This window comes from Orbilia oligospora (assembly GCF_000225545.1).
Source record: "Orbilia oligospora ATCC 24927 unplaced genomic scaffold scaffold00169, whole genome shotgun sequence".
Lineage (NCBI taxonomy): Eukaryota > Fungi > Ascomycota > Orbiliomycetes > Orbiliales > Orbiliaceae > Orbilia > Orbilia oligospora.
The window spans coordinates 600,412-617,505 of NW_011645726.1; the positions used below are offsets into that span (position 1 = coordinate 600,412).

The 17,094-nt window shown below is 45.3% G+C and overlaps 4 protein-coding genes across 4 annotated transcripts; 1 reads left to right on the forward strand and 3 right to left on the reverse strand.

The window, feature by feature from the left end:
* Nucleotides 1-1,926: 1,926 nt before the first annotated feature.
* AOL_s00169g179 (uncharacterized protein) lies at nucleotides 1,927-5,070 on the reverse strand (the record flags this gene model as incomplete). The annotated part of the gene is made up of 3 exons (XM_011127536.1): nucleotides 1,927-4,168; nucleotides 4,236-4,750; nucleotides 4,831-5,070. 3 exons carry the CDS (start codon nucleotides 5,068-5,070, stop codon nucleotides 1,927-1,929), a joined length of 2,997 nt encoding a protein of 998 aa, XP_011125838.1.
* Nucleotides 5,071-5,693: 623 nt separating this feature from the next.
* On the forward strand, nucleotides 5,694-9,778 carry AOL_s00169g180 (uncharacterized protein; the record flags this gene model as incomplete). The annotated part of the gene is made up of 5 exons (XM_011127537.1): nucleotides 5,694-5,877; nucleotides 5,940-6,762; nucleotides 6,827-8,317; nucleotides 8,389-9,391; nucleotides 9,458-9,778. 5 exons carry the CDS (start codon nucleotides 5,694-5,696, stop codon nucleotides 9,776-9,778), a joined length of 3,822 nt encoding a protein of 1,273 aa, XP_011125839.1.
* Nucleotides 9,779-11,262: 1,484 nt separating this feature from the next.
* On the reverse strand, nucleotides 11,263-12,700 carry AOL_s00169g181 (uncharacterized protein; the record flags this gene model as incomplete). The annotated part of the gene is made up of 2 exons (XM_011127538.1): nucleotides 11,263-12,361; nucleotides 12,501-12,700. 2 exons carry the CDS (start codon nucleotides 12,698-12,700, stop codon nucleotides 11,263-11,265), a joined length of 1,299 nt encoding a protein of 432 aa, XP_011125840.1.
* Nucleotides 12,701-13,358: 658 nt separating this feature from the next.
* Nucleotides 13,359-15,550, reverse strand: AOL_s00169g182 (uncharacterized protein; the record flags this gene model as incomplete). The annotated part of the gene is made up of 6 exons (XM_011127539.1): nucleotides 13,359-13,748; nucleotides 13,818-14,337; nucleotides 14,408-14,538; nucleotides 14,605-14,912; nucleotides 14,972-15,335; nucleotides 15,398-15,550. 6 exons carry the CDS (start codon nucleotides 15,548-15,550, stop codon nucleotides 13,359-13,361), a joined length of 1,866 nt encoding a protein of 621 aa, XP_011125841.1.
* Between the last annotated feature and the right edge of the window lie 1,544 nt (nucleotides 15,551-17,094).

Here is a 17,094-nt window from a genome sequence, read left to right on the forward strand (position 1 = left end):
GTGGCTGACTTACACAGCGGAGTCGTGAGGAGTTGAATGACACGATTTGTAGACAAAAATATCACATTGCAGGATTCAACAAGCAGCTCCATGTTTGTGGTAAAATTCGACTATCTAAAGGCTAGCTATCATTTGCCCGAGACTACATTTGATTAAGCTAACTCAGTATGGGATTTCATTGTTGGCAATGTTTAATTCCTGTACAGCTGTTTTAATCCATGAAGATAGTGACGGGGCACAACAGTAATGTACCTAATACTGGGGATCGATCGCAAAGAATTACCATTAATATACGAAGAGAAAAGCATCGATATTTTTAATTAGCCCAATTCTGCAACAGCCTGTTCTAAAAGTTTCAAAACGAGAATTTATGGTGGAGGATCAGTTGCTATTTGGTTATATTATAATACAATCGGGCTGCGGAAGGGGCTTCTAAGCCAGTTTTGGGAAAGAATTGCCGGGCCACGAAGCCAAGGTCTTAGCATCAAGGTGCCCCTTTGTCGCGGGCGCATTGGGCTTAATGTTTAAGACGCCGACGCTGGAGTGCAATTCCAAGGCACTACTCTGTATAACATATCGGCAAAAATGGTGCTAAACAATTTCCAATGCTACATTCGATATCGCTTAAGACTCCGCCTGCCTTGCTGAGCTGAGACTGTAAATGGCTCCTCCCGCGAGAACTCTACGGAAACGACCCTTTCCCAAGGCTGAAGCGGTTCACCAATAAGACGACCCCATAGCATGTCGCGACTTCGTGTGTCTGATGATATCACGCTTTGATCTTCCACTGGTTCATCTGTTGTCCGAGGAATGTGGACTTTAACTCGAACTAATCTCGGCTTGGAATAAGTGCGATCTCTATAGGGGTTACAGAAATCGCCGTTATAGCTTATTCTCGAGGAAGTTTGAGGCTCGAGGTGATATGCTCTTTCACAGAGCGTGTATGCAATGTTTTGTAAAGGATAATTCCCTTCCTTGAGATCTTCGTAACCGTTGTTTTGTGCAAACAAACTATCAAAGACGAGCCTGCGGCGGCCCTCTGCATCGCGGTCATAACATCGTAGAGCTGGGGGAGTTATTTTATAAAACTCTAGGTTTTGTTGTTGGCCTGGTGGGGGCTGGAACAGAACAATGGTTCGCAGCGGATGCTGAAAGGAAGTATATAATTTGTAGAGAATACCAGCAAGCTCAGGGTCCTTACGCCCTGCTTTGGCAAGTAGGCCGTGCAACTTCTGCCAAAACAAAGACAAAATACCGCGCGCTGCCGGTGTCAGATGGAGGAGCGAGATAGCAGACAGCTGTTCCTGAGGATAGAGTCCTGTAATCGAGTAGTATTTCAGAAGCCAGGATGTTGAAATAACCTCATTCCAGGCCAGACAAACAGCGCGACACGACCTGAGCAGCTCAAGCGGGGGGACGTGCCGAAGAATCAGCTCGAGTATCTCAGGAATAGAAAAAAGGCGCGAACAAGACGAAACTGGCACTCCTATGACCGAATTATGCATATGGTGTTAAAGTTCCTAGAACTAGCTGATGGTTGATTCCTAACCTGGGAGGAAAACGTCACGGCCGTCGGGGCAGGGTCAACGCTTTAATGTGTATGAGACCAGGATGGTGTTCATTGCATCGAATGCCTACTGTGTGTTAGTTTAACTCAACAACACATAAAGGGTCGAGCTAAGTCTGTTTAGTCTCAGGACTTTAAAGACTGTCGTGATACTAGCTTCAACTCTAAATGGGTGGCGGTTCATGATGCTAGGTGGAACAAAAGCGCCGGCGTGCCATCATCCTGCCATAGCCCGCAAACAGATTGGGTATGTTGAACCTGGCCAAACATACAGTGCTTTCATTATATAACGAGTAAATCGATAGCTACTATTATATGATATCACCCGTCCGCCACCAAATCACTGGACGGCTACTAGTCTAGCCTCTAACCAGGCTGTTAGCCCCGAGCTGCGAAACATACCCAGCATGATTGGCTTCTATCAGGCCAAAACAGGTTGTTAAGGGGTGAGACTGTCCATCCGTCCCATTATATTGTTCTAACAACGCCTTCGTAGCAGCCGCTGCCGATGCTGCCGCGAAATTCTGCCACTTTTTATTCTTGTGGCAGTCCGCATAATCGCAGACACCTTTAATAATGATCCATGGGGGGTTGTCCCAGATTCCTGCTCCTTCCATCTCAAAGGCAATGACGCCATAATGCTCGGCAATTTCATCACGATATATTCCCGATTTCATGACAGTATCTCCGGATCCCATTCGGCCGAAATGTATGATAGGATGGAAATGACCATCTAGCTCTGATATCTCAACCTCTGTCCTACGCGCTATCTTCTCCCTCAAAACAATCAGCTTTTCATCGCACCTGAGCTCGGTGCAGAGCGTTTCTAGAGCCTCACGACAGACAGGATCAGAGCCCTTGATGCACTTTTTGCAAATATCGCAGTCCGAAGAAGCATGATGTTTATGACGAGATGAAGCTTGGAACAGCGTATCCTCAGATGTACCTGGATACATGTATTTCTTAGCTTCCTCAGTAGAAATTCTTTGAATAGCCTGTAAGTGTTGGAAAGCTCGAGACTTGAGTGCTTTCATGTTGCGTGATGTTTGTATTTTACCAAGAAATGGGCTGATAATATATGTATTCGGTGTTTCGAAAGGCTTCTTGCAGTAGAATCCGTTGGGGAGCTGGCTACCGAAGTCGTACTGGGTGATTGAACTGCTGATTACAACGTCACCAAGTACGATGTCCTTTCCTTCACCATACGTAGGAACACCACCACATATACCGACCAAAAGAGTGAGTCTTATACCAGGGTAACTGATCAGTAGATTCGAAGATGCTTTGGCGGAATTAACTTTACCAGCGCCAGGAAGCAATGTAAGGACGACATTATGCTTTCCGATCCTGCCGTTTGTATAAGTGTTCTGATCCCCTTGAGCGCGCCTATATGGCGTCGCGCCCTCGGTTTCGTCCCAAAATTCGTCGATGAGTAATTCCACTGCCTCATACTCCGTCTGAAGAGCGCATATTATGGCTATTTCGAATTCACTCCGGCTTGTAGGGCGTTTATGTAGCCCCGGGACGTGTAGTACGTTCAAATCACTGCCAGTTCTTAGGCGAGGATTTCGAGCGTCCAAAGGGCCGGGAGAAGCCTGAAGGATCAGGGGACTGTAAGGGGATTGACATATAGGCACAGGGCTCATATTTTGCTGATATGGCACAGGAATAGACCCCGTTCCAATCGGGTTTAAAGTTGGTCCCCCACCGAAATGCCCAGGGTTCCCCCCGCGGTTGATAGGTAGCTCAGAAGCCACGTTTGGGATAGACATGAGATATTTCAATGGTCTGACGATTTCTTTGTAGATGATTGATTGTCGTATTTTTAAACCCTTCTGTGGCTCTTTAGGGTCGAATTGGGCATTTTCACGCTCGAAGAGTCTTGAATCAAGGCACTTCTCGATAACCCCTTTATAAATGACGTCGCAATTTAGTTCATTTTTTGCTATTGATGCCGATATAAAGCACTTCCTTGGTTTTTCATATGTATATGGCTCGTTGGCTCGAAATTCCTGTGGGAGCCGTCCCCCAATAATGTCAATTAGCATGACAGCTAAGGCGAGAATCCCGGGATAACGGTGGGAAAGAAGTTGGCCTGGGGATGTGAGAAAGTATTCGCCCACACAATTCTCGGAAGTCGTAAAGTGAGGCACAATATAGGGATTGTATGAGGCTAGAATGACGTTTTTGTGGTTTCTTGCAGCCTTTTCTTCTTCCAAAAAATGTATATCGTTATGAGTCCATGGGTTTCTCATCCATTTCGACCCATGATATTGCCAAACCGACTTTGCTAGGAGGTAAGCAAGCAAAAATTTATCTAATATCGACATTTGGGCTCGGAACTCTTCCAAGAACCTAGCGAACGAAATGCTTTGAGGAGACTTAATATTGCGGAAAGGGGTTGCTGCACACATATACTCTCTCAATATTGGAACTGAACTTGAATCCTCTAAAGATAAGTTAAACATTGAAGGTATACTTTTTCTGACGCTTAAATGCTTGCAAAGATCCCCATGGGCTAGAACTTCGCCTTCAGGGTGCTCTCGCGGTAGCCGTGGGCTTTCGGTATCCTGGAAAACTTGCTTCTTGCCAATTCTCTTTCTATCACCTTTAATTAGTTCTAGCAGCGGAATAAACGTTCAATAAGGGCGGTCTCTGGTATGCATACCGTACAAGTATCATTGTTTCCTGCCAACTTTCAGATTGCAGAGAGTAGTTTTGAAAATTTGTCGGCAACGAAGAAAACGCGAGCTCAAACGGAACACTCTCATCTTGGAACTCCTCTGTTGCATCTAGCCTCAACCTAGCTAGTTTCAAATGCTCAACATCGCAGCTACAGAATGTATGTTCCACAAGCGCGAAGTATAAACTTTCGTTAACGTGGGCTGGATAGCCAGGGGTTGCATTTTTTTCGCTCATCTTGTCGGTAAGCCCCATTTCGTCGGCGGTAAAACTTTGCGCCATTTTTGCACCATTCAGGATCTCAAGCAGCGCTTTGGCTTCGCCCTCATAGCACCTTTTGGAGAAGAAGTCCCTGAGGCCGCGGTAGGCGCAGGCGTACGATTGTTTGAGTGTTGCAGGGGATTTTAAACGGTCTCTAGCCTTTATTAGACCTTTTAATGTTGGAAATTCCAGGATTCTGCTTCTCGATATGTGACTAGCTCGGTTTGGGGCTCTCGGCCACTGATTTCATCACCTTGCATCAGATTGGTGCCGAGCTATATGCCTATGATTCCGCTGGACCATTTCTCTTATAGACTTACCGTGCACGCTTTCTCTAGCAGTTGTAAAACGTCCCGAGTCCTGTTTTCAAACATATCGGCTTTCTGGGGTGGAAGACTTGGTAGAGTCTCGATTGTGACAAGAGCTAATGTCAGCAAACCACTCAACCGGCCGAAATCTCCCTTTCTCGTGTCCTGCCCGAGCTGCGCAGCTAACTCGCTAATGATCGGGAAGACCATTTCGGCCATTTCTGATGGTGAATCATCCGTACCCGATAGCATGGCGTGTCTCGAGTTAGCTCGGCCGATTATAACAGTCCAAATTTGGCCTGCACAAATCTAGACGATTTATTGGGTTCCGCAACACAAGCCACCTGAGTATAGGTTATAAGTAGTCCCAAGGCCGGGTGATGTGCAAGTCGTAAGCTATTATATATTATTTCTATCGATGCCGAATAGCGCATCGGGATACTCGCATGGTAGAGGGTTCTGTCGAGCTATTGCGAGTTAGAGCCAGGGTGTGCCGGTTTGGATATTGGATGAGTGAACTCGTTCAGACCCCTCAATCTTGCAGCAACAATTATAACGAGTACTTAGATACTCGTACGCCCCATATAGAATTCTTGGTAAACCTAAGTATCGGATCTGGATTTGTCTGCAGCCTGGTCGACCCCGCACCATGAGCACGCTGAGTCAGCTCCATGCTGCACCTTCTACAACACAGCTCCATCGCTAAACACGAGTTATTTATTTATATCATATCATACTTTGTATTTGGGTTTTATTCATTTTCTAGAGATATGTATTTCTCCACGACAAGTAATATGGAGAGCCCACGGATTATTTACACGACGGCGGTTGAGTGTCGGCGAAGTTTAGCGCGGTGTATTGAGGTACCTCGCCTAATGGCTGATGGGTGGGCGGAAAACAGGCTCGTCGATTTCGATCTTTGGTCAGCTGGTGCTGGTGTTTCCGCGCATGGAAAGCTATCTCTCGATGAGCGACTTGCTTCAAAGCCAAATATTAGAGATGGTATCGTTAGACTCATAAATCTTCTCAAGGTTTTCATCGACGAATGCCAAGGAAAGGGTGTGGTTCGAATTCAGTCATAAGCTTAATAAAATACTATAACTGATCTAGATCTACTGTAGAGAACGATGAGAACGCTGAAATCCTGCACGAAAAGAATTCTATTGATAAAATCGGTCTGGATATAGACGAAGTAGAATCTGGGAGTGATGACATGGACCGTGACGAAGATCCTCTTGAGTCACAATCGAGAAGAGAGCAAGAAGCAAAAAGCAATGTCGAGCTTATGCTAGGCCAGATTATTGGTGTGACCGTCGCGATCCGGAAAGCAGGCTCTAGTTCGAGATTATTAAGGGCAGATAAGACTTTTAACCCACAAGTTCCGGTGCTTCAAGAGCTTAAAGCGTTTCTAGAGCTAGTCATATATCCAACGGGGCTCAAAACGAGTGATAACCCGCTATCAGAGGTCCAAAAGCGGCTGATTGACGTTAATTTACGATGGAGGAACCGATATCTATATGCTAAAGAGCACTCCAAAAGACTTGCGTCATCTAGGGGCGCAATTGATGACTGGCATGGGGAAAAAGAACTTTCGTTTGAGCAGCCTACAACAGACCCGACTACTTCCAGCCATGGAACCAAAGGTCCCCAATTACCAACCATTACTTCTTTAAAAGCGGGATTGGTAAGAGGAGACCCTTGTAAGGACCCCAAAATGGCTATACCAGCAAGTACTACGGCGTCTGCAATCGAGGGCACTGTTGTTGTATCAATGGCTATGGCAAGTGTAACCAGAGGTCCGGGCCCTGCTACAGAAATATCACGTATAACCTCAAAGATTGTGTACCCCAACCCTCCGCCAGTTCAACGAGATAAGCAAGCATTTACATGTCCTTGCTGCTGCAAATCACTACCCGTCTCTTTAACAGAACGGAGCCAATGGAAGTAATTATTTAACGATCCAGCTCCGTATATGATGAAGCACTTACTAATATCTAGCTTGGAATAGGAAGCATATTGCCGGGGATGTTTGTCCTTATACATGCCCTTTCCTAGAATGCTCTCAACCTTTCCAAACATATGTTTCTCGCGCGGAGTGGGAACGTCATATTAAAAGTGAACACTCCAAAGTCTGGAAGTGTTTTATCTGCCATGAAGTCAACAAATATGTTGAGCTGAGCACCCAAAATGAAATGGAAAGTCACCTAAGAGCCATACATGGTGATGCTGTTGAGGAGAGTGAGATATCGTTATTCGCAGATGCATCTTCCTACTCGAAAACCCCGGAGTTACAGTGTCCCGTATGCCCTGGAGTTCACGACGAAACTGACAATCTTGAACATATTGCCCGCTGTATTCATGATTTCTCGTTAAGGTCACTTCCTTTTTCATCCGACAGTAACCCGGCAGAAGAAGAATATTTCGCCGAAACCAGCAGCCATAATTATGGCGACTATTCCGACTCGTCATCGGTCTTCAATCAAAGCGATTCTGAAGAGCTGCTAGATCTATCCTTTGAGAGTGATTCGAAGCTACTCGATGGATTAGGGCTCACTGAGCTAACAGCCGAGGGTTTGGAGTCTCTATCACAGTCTTTAGGTGATCTGGGCGCCCTAAACGCATCTGTCACTTATCCTGGAACAGTAGAACAATGGATACCACCTCAAGACTTGCCCCATATCCAGATCTGGAAGCCTCAAAGCTTGGACGATCATTTGCATTCCGACCGTCAGGATATTATGAGCTGGCTTTGCCCGATTGATTATCAGGAACGATTTAGAGAGAGACTGCCTCGAAACTTCAAGGAAACTGGGAAGTGGCTTCTGGGAGGTCGAACATTTCAATCCTGGCTGCAGGGTAAAAATACAATGCTGTTCTGTTCTGGAATACCAGGCTCTGGGAAAACGACAATTTCGTCGGTTGTGGCTAGTCACATAATGCAACTCTGCGCCGAGGACAAATTTCCGGATGACAGGACGGGAATAGCAGTCTTATGCTGTCGCCTTGAAGATGAAAGAAAATATGGGCTGCGCGAGTTGCTTCTTTCAATCGTCGGACAGTTGGCGATGTCGCAGCCGACTGTTCCTGATTCTATCAGGGATTTATATTTTCGATATACATCAAACCCAGATACGCCACTTTCCGCATCAGAGATTTCTGACGAGATTTCTGTTGCGATAAAAGAATTGTCGCGAGTTTTCATAATTGTCGATGGCCTAGAGCAGAGCCATGAACTCAATGTTTTCGGAAGCTTTTTAGTAATAATGGGTAACAATACAGCGAATTGGAGTCCTAGAGTACGACTCATGATGACGGTACCGGCCGGTCTCGATGAGCTCGGGTTACAATTTTTAGCCATACCGGTAAAAGTGAAACCGCATCGAGAAGATGTAGAAATATATCTTAACAGCCAAACTCCATATCTACCAAAACCGCTTTGCCATGATCTCAAACTGTGGGAGAAGGTTAAATCCCGAATTTTGAGTGTAACTCATGAAAAGTAAGTGTCCACTGGAGCCTATGACGTGTGGTGATGATGCACCCTAACCATAACTCGGTCCGCGAATTTAGATGGGTGGCGATTGAGTCCCATATCAACGCTGCTACCCAAGTCAAGACTCCTGAAGAGTGTATCAGGACCTTGGCTGCATCTGATATTTCTAACGAGGAAGATGAACTTAACGCGCTATATGATAATTTCATTGAAATAATCAACGCACAGGAGGATTATGTCCGCTCACTGGCACAATCGGCACTTCTTTGGGTGGTGAGTGCGAAAAGGCCACTCTCATCGAATGAACTTAGGTACATCTTAGAGTGGAAGCTTGGATCATTGGGATCTAATACGCATTGCAGCGTGCGAATAAAGGACGCCTTGGCTGCTTGTTTTAATTTAATTACGGTCAGCCCGGACAACGATACTATTCAGTTAGCCCACCACAGCGAAAACGATTATCTTCTGCGCTATTTTTCGTCGCAGTTCAATGATACCGGAGATCATGAGATCGAGATTGCTAGATCTTGTCTTCTATATTCTCTTGAGAGTAAATCATTTAACCAGATAAATCAGCCTCCAGCCGAAGACATTGACTACGTGCCCCTCCGAGCGGCTTACCTGTTTGGGAATTGGCCCTTTTTAAACTATACGACTTCCTACTGGGCGGAACATCTTAAAAGCGTACAAGAGAAAATCTCAGATGTTGCTATACGTTTTTTAACCGATCCTTGGACGGTTTCCCTTGCGGGCCAGGCATTTTGGGGATCATCAAACTCAGGATACAAGGGAGTACATTTAGCAGCATATTGTGGGCTTGAGCACATATTGGCTCTTCTTTTAGGAGACCGGGCCATAGTTTTTTCAGATGACAGAGGTTGGACACCACTTTGTTATGCTGTGCAAGGCCGTCAACCCCAAACGGTAAAATGGTTGCTTGAATTCGGCGCTCGTGCAGAGGAAAGAGAAAAAACTCGGCTAGCTACACGAGATACGATTCGAAGGGCTACAGCCTTGAACATAGCTAAGGAAATTTGTGACGAAGAAATTATCAGCATTTTGACATTGAACATGGAGGAAGTATGTTCTAATCTTTTTCTTTGACGTACTAACACAGCTACAAAGCTAATTAATATCGTGGCATAGCAGGCAAATACTCGAATTAGGTCTGACGAACTAGAATTTTCACCAAGACCGAGGTTCCGCTGTAGATTCCCCGGCTGCGAATTTCAATACATCACTATGGACAGTTTCCGGAAACATGAGCGGAATTGCATGTACAGCTCCGGTTCGAAAATTTATGTCGCTTCCTGTCTATACCCAGGTTGTCACAGTGCCAGGAGGAGCCCTAACAAAATAACGGCTGTGAACAATCTGATGTTGCACCAAAAGGCCGCTTGCAGAAATAGGAGACACGATTCCTGGCTTCTTGATGCAGACATAGATACTAGATTGAAGGTTGAGTAATTCGAAAGGCATGGTTGAATCTATCGATTCCACTGGCACGCTAACGATGGATGATGATACCCTTCCTTTCTGACGTTCGAAGCTGCTATGCACATTACATCGTCAGGGGTCACTCATATGATACTTTTCTGTTTCCTCCTGGGCAGCTAGGATTAAGAGCGCCCTAAGGCCCCAATCAAGATCCGCATATTTATATATCCCAATTTACCCATCGCGATATCATCAATAAAATTCCTATTCTCGCTCGGGCGGTGGTGCTTTGATCGGCATGTGAGCTTCTATCCTCGAGACTGGGGGTTATATAGAACCCAACGTATTGAAGCCTCTCTGCTCCGGCTACTCCTCTGTTAGTACTATCTTTAAAGTTGAACCTAAAAACCTATAAAAGCCTAATCGACCTCTTGCCGTAAATTCGAACCCGGAAGTTTCATAAAGCTTATCGCTCCCTTACTTACGGTGGTGCCCTGAACCCACTATACCGAGGACAGCTAAGGTATATATATATATATATATCGATATATACAGATGTAATAGTCTTGTAAGCAGATGTATCCTTCTACTCTGGAGCTTCGTGGTTATGGGATGCGGTAGAAGATGCTAATCTGACGCGTCGAGTAGTGATTGAAGGCGACAATGGGAGGTTGGTAATTGATAAAGGAGATGGAGGACGTCGTCCAATTGGCCAAGCCGAGCAGGACGACGTAGCAAAAAAATAATACTTGAACGACACAGCGTTGCCGCTGAGTGCATACGCCGAGTAGCAATATTATAATGCTTTGAAGTCTATTCTCGTTAAAACTGCGAACGTTGTTATCTCGGTGACTCGATACTGCTAAGCAGTATAATATTCTGTTCGTATCACGGGGTTTACTTCTCATCTCGACCCTATAGATCTAGCCTTCACATTACTATTTATTATGTCACAGAAAAACCGATACTGTATTCTGCGGATTACGTATGTGCATATTAAGGATAAGAGAAAGACCCCAGAAAAATGTCTCCGCAGAGAAAAAGGTCGGTACTTCCGCCGTAGTTTCACCACTTAACGTTACTAATATCTTGAAATGGGACTATAACTAACTTTCCTTCGCACAAATTGGCTGTAGTCTAGTACTCAGATGAATCAGTAACGTGAAATATGGTCCATTATTTCTTGGAAGAAATTTTTGCCAGTTGAAAAAAGCCGATAATCGATTTCGCGGTACACGTAATGCATCAAATGATATACACCGTAATACTGACCTCCAAAAAGATATATTGAAAGCTTATGATCTAACGCTAGTTAACATGATAGCCTTTAATTATAAGATCACAAGCTGCAAAACCCCCACCTGTCTCAAAATTGTATACAAACTAATATAGGAAAACAAAGCAAGTAAACCGAAATTCACGCTTGAATGAGCCGTTCGCCCTATCAAAATAAAAAAAATCAGTAGAAATAGAAAAGCAAAAATCAAGAAAGAAACCTAGAAAGAGAATCAAAATCATAGCGCATCCCAAGCTTGTCTGCAGTTAGTATGTAAAAGAATATTGTACTGCCCTCCGTCACATTCCAATCTCACGGACCCACCATTTTTCATATTGAACAAAATCGCAAATTTTTCGACGTCCACGTGTCCCCGTCGTTCATCTGCTACTACACTTTGTCTGTCAGTCTCCTCCAATATTTCATCTCGTCCATACACATCATCTGTGAAAACTGCCCAGGCTTTCTTGTAAACAGCCCATAGATTCAAGAAGTCAGTATCATGGTGGCGTGCAATCCGAGATTCCTCAACAAGTAAGATAATCTCCTTTCTGTCCAATAGTTTATCTAATAATCGGTGATAGGCCTTGAAACATTGGATGTAAAGGATGTTGGGGAGCAAACTTTCTTTGCAGGGAGGATAGGCACCAAATTTTTGCTCAAAGAGAGAGCAACCACGGGCTTCCACTTTTTGTTGATCTAGATTTGTGGCTTTGGTGAGAAGGATGCTTCGAGACATATCTGAGTCAACCCCGAGATATGGGAAAACAGAAATCTTGATCGCGAGGGGAAGGAAGCTCGTATATAAGCCGAACAGCTTATCCAAAAGCCCAGCATCAGGGCACCATTCTTGGCATGCATCCTCTCTTAAAGATTGATCCTTTTGTTCTGCGTAGAGGCGAAGCAACTTGCGCCAGAACAACTCAAGGAAGTATTGTGCAAAGGGTGCCAAAAATAAAGTCAGGAATCTGCCGCACTCAGACCGCGATGTAACCAAATCTTCACAAGCGAGAGTGCGGTTGATATGGCTTTGCACGAAAGACGACTTCTCGATGATATTCTTCCAGCGTTGACAAACTTGGCGGTCGTCAAGGATCAAGTCAAGGACTGGTACTTGCATGAGTATCTTCTCAACAATCTCTGTAATGAAGAAAACAGTTGATGCTTCTCCGATCTGTAGAGACGTCACTTGGTTCTTTGGCTCTCTTAGAGCATCACATTCATCAACGGCCTGGGGATTGATATCCACGACCTTTGGTTCCGGGAAACCTGCATCGGGGTTAATCAGGAGTGGATTATTGTTGGAACCAGCCACTTGAGCTTGGAATCTTTCAATGCTGAAGTAATTAAAGCAATAAAGCTTTGGGTTAGCACAAGTCACTTGACATGATCTTCACATGCACACGAGACAGGCAAAACAAAGGCTATTCGAAAGTTGAAAGCATTATTGCATGCTTATCAAATATTATTACTTACCGTTCCTGCAGAGCTTGCTGATCATCAGCAGAATCATAATTTACTTCACCATCATTAGGTTCATAGGATCCGTCATCGGCTTCGTAGGCCCCATCGAATGGTAGAATCAATGGACCTGGTCCGCGTTCACGTGGTGGGGTTTCTCTGAACATGGCTCTAAGGGCCGCCCCAGCAATATGATCACGGATCATTTGCTCCATCTCTAAGAATGAGCCGTTAAATCTAACATCGCGGGTGGTCAGTACACTTAAAAACTGGCGACTATATCTAGTCATCAGTCATATACTACCTTGATATATCAGTCAATATATAATAGCTGGGGAAATAAGCGAGGGAAAATTCTGAGGCTGGTTTGCCAGGAAGGGAAATTTTCTAGTTAGATTAGATAGGAAGTGCAAAAGGCGTGCTAGGAATGGAGCGGGGAAGATAGATGTTGTTTAGTTAGTTTTGTGTATTTTGGCTCAAAGGAACGGAAAAATCCTGAGGATTATATAAGCGTGCAGAGGTGTTTATTTAGTGGAAGGAGAATTAGATAGAAGAGGGGGAGCTTTATGTAGTTCCAAGGAGAGTGTGCGAGGGAAACTTTTGAATTATGGCATAGTATTTGTATATGCTGCACGCACTATGCTAGACGATCGCGATGTGCTACTGTGGTTTCAGGGTATAACAGCCTTCAATAATGGAATAAATAATCAAATTATATGTACTGCACTAAAATATATACAAAATTATTGTCCCGTGATATTAAATAGGTAAATAGTAAGGGACCTCTAATCCAGTAGGCTATGCAACAGCTACTCTCTATATCCATGGTAGTGTAGTCTCAAGCCATACTCCTCATGACAACGGTCTATTCATCTAAACCATATTTCTCGCGATGATGGCTTCCAAGACAGACTCGTAGCTCCATGTAAGGTCACGAGCACCTTGGTTGAACCCGGTGTAACGGTTGAACTGCTCGCTCATGTTACCTTCATGGAAAACATGTCGTTGAATAACGGCCATAAATGCGTCACCGAGGCTCTTGAAGCTGCTGACAATATTGTTGAACTCCTGGCTTCCGGCTTTGTAGTTTCCAGGGGCAGCAGATGGGTAGGCACGCTTGAAGAGATTGAGGGCGACAGGGGTAACATTGATGGATTGAGCAGCCTTGAATTCCGAGGCAGCAGTGTAGAAAACGTGGGCAACGGTGGCAGTACAGATGAACCATGGGTTGCCCTCGCCGTTGGTGGCATGGCCGTCATAAGTCTATTGATTATCATAAATCAGTACGAGTCCCTCAATTCTTCATTATATCAGGGATGTAATAGAACTTACATCTTCGGCATAACGTCCGATACCAAATCCAGGGCCCTTAGCATTTCTGTTCAGGGCATACAAGCTCTGGAAAGTAGAGATGAGAGCCTCAGTAGTAGCCAAGACTTCCTCACCGCTTGGCTTGAAGATATATGGGGCCTTCAAGGCACCGAGAAGAACACCGCAGTCCAATCCGGAACGGCCGTGGATGTTGTGAGTCTCGACGATATATCCCTTATCAGCTCTCCAGAAGCCCTTGATAGTAGCAACCATGCTTTCAGCGGTCTTCTTATACCTCTCGGCAGCGCTGTTATCGCCCATAAGCTTGGCGAACTCGGCACCCTCAATCATGGAGCGGTAGGCGACAATGATGGTGAAGTAATGTTGGCCCTGGATCTCTTCCCAGAGATCGAAAGAAGAGTGGGACCAGTAAGACACAACGTACTCGAGATCGGCCTTGATGATAGCTTGGAGCTTATTGCGGACGTAGTCGTTGTCAACCTTGATATAGGCAGTGGCGAACTTCATGAGGGTGTTGGCTCTACAAGGGTGTTAGTATCCAGCTGTTTTACAATTTGCCAATGCAAAACGCGGTGTGCATTTGATTATACCTCAATGGTGGGCCATCACGTTGGGGCCGTCCCCATGATCCAGTGAAAGCGGTGCCGTCAACGTGGAACTTTGGCTCTCCGAGACCTCCAGTGCTGAATCCACCGCTCGGGTTATCGATCTTTTGTAATTTCTATATCCACTTATGTTAGCACCGCTTCACCTATTATCTAAATAAGAATATTCAAATAGAACACACCTCTTGAGACTCAATCCAATCCTTGATGTATTCGAGATCCGATCCATCTCTGACATAGTTTCCAACAACGTGCTCCATGACTGTAGCGGCATCACGGATCCACTGATACCAGTAGTCAGGGTCATGGGTAGATGGAGAAGCGATAACGACTCCCTTGGGAATCTTGGTGTTCTGGCTTGATCCAATGTTACGCTTCAAGGCAGCCTCAGCGAAGGTATACTCGCTAGCAAGCCAGTTCTCGAGGGTTGGGGCCTTCTTGGGGGAGACCTTAATCCTGATACGACCTGGGCCAGTGACAATTGGTGGCACTATAAATTTCGTTAGTGGGCCCTTTATATTCAATGGAGCAAAGATTTCTATAACTTACAAACTGCAGTTCGAGTAGTAACAATTGGGCCGACAATGGGAGTGCGAGTGGAAACGCTTGGGGGTGGAACGGGAGTGCGGGTGGAAACGGTTGGGGGTGGAACGGGAGTACGAGTTGTAACAGGTTCATCGCCTCGAGGGATGCTGTAGTAATAACCCTGTGGTGGATCATAGAAGTACTGGCGGTTGACAGTGTATCTGAGGTAGAACCATCTAGCATCCGGTGCCCGTCCTCTGAAGACCCAATCTTCCCAGCCATTCCTGTCTGGGCCGGCGATACGGCTAGCAGCGACAGGCTGCGTTTCCCATCTTTGCCTTGTGCCGTAGAATATTTCGACGTGTTTGTACGATCCGAGATTCAAGATCTAGTGCCAACTGTCAGCATCATTTTTCGTGTATAGTTTTGAAATCCAGAAATCAGACTTACAGTGGCATTACCAGAGAGAATCTCATCCCGCCCGTATTCCCACTCTCTCACATATGCTTCGCCCGCACGCTTCTCGATGGCACCAGCATTGGCGCATGTTAAGAAGACGCTTAATGCCCCAACTAGGGTTGATAACTTGAAGTTGAACCTCATGATGACCGTATCTAAGGTTGTCGAGCAACTGAATAACAATTTCCCACACAGCTTGAAGAAAAAAATGTTTAAACCCCGTGCGAACCCAAAGCTTATATATTTTTGACAGCTTACCCCAGAATTTCTGCCCCAAAGCCGACGTGTAGTCTACTGGCGAACATGTGCTTCTTAGAAATTTGCGCTCAAGAAAACGCCAAATCTGGGCAGTAAGTTGAACTAGGCCATGGGCCGTTACATAGATAGCACATTGTCCGTGGATTAGTGCAAACAAAAAAAAGGTTGGATCGGCCAACCCATACCCTGGTAGCTTGGGAGCTTAAACACAAGCCCTTGGGTGGGGGATTGGGAATCTGATAAATTTCCCCGAACAGGGGCATTAATAATCGAATACGGGGCATGAATATGGGGTGTAAGCAAGGGACGGCCATAAAACCCGCAGAAAAAGCGGCATGTGAGTGCCATCCCAGGCCCATGTGTTAGGAAAGATGGACTTCGGTTAGAAAGGGAGGCGGAATAACCCTTGCTACTCTACTTCACCGGAGGGATATAGCATGAAAGGTCGTGATACTGAATTTCAATATCACCTTTATGTGTCAATGCTAGACATTGCCTGTGGTGGATTTGATTCGAAGGATGTGGGGAATATCCAGATGATGGCAGGGAGCACTCCAAGCACCCAAGCGACGGGAAGAGAAGGCACATAAACTTGGTTCATGCCGGTTGCCTTTCGGGCCCTAGTATTTTCGAGTTGGTATTCTCCGATTGTGGGGTTACCGACTTAAAAGATCCCTGCAAGCCATTCGAAAAGCTTTGACAGGGGTAATGCTGCAAGACGGTTGACATGTGCATCTGCAATAGCGAGATACCACATTTGGATATGTGCCAAAGAAAATCTTGATTCTTACTCTATCGACCATAATGCTGATTGATGCCCTCACAGATTAGTTGAAGTTTGATACATGACGTCGTATACCCCCAGTTTTGCGACTTTAGATCCCGTGTCGACAACATGCACCAAGAATCTGACGTCAGTACGGCGAGGCCAATGTCGTGATGGCAGTGCACTAGCCGTCGTTGGTAAGGTTAAGTTACCGCCTGCATAAAATTTTGTGTAAACTGCGCGCTTTTCCCCCAGCTTCTTGCTCTTGGGGGGACTTAGGTATTGCTCTAATTGAGTCGCTAGATGAAGACGCCAAGTTGAGGTTTTAACTATCTTGTGATAGTAAGTTGCAACTGTAATTCTTCACGTGAGGCATAGAAAAAGGAATCTTTGACCTCCTTACCTTGGAATATGTTTCTTCAACTTGTTTCAGAATGATCTGACCTTTTTAACTTCCGAGATGCCGTGGTGGCCGCTGACGCAGACTGCTCACGAAACGCTAAAACATAGCAGCTATGGTTCTAAGAGCATGAACTCCAACATTGTCTCTCCTCCCATTTTTTCAGCAGCCTGCCAGATGTAAGAACGTCTTTCAGCACAAAATCCCCACATGCCAATTCTAGTATCCTGCAAGGGACCCAGATACATTTCGCCTGCCTCTTCG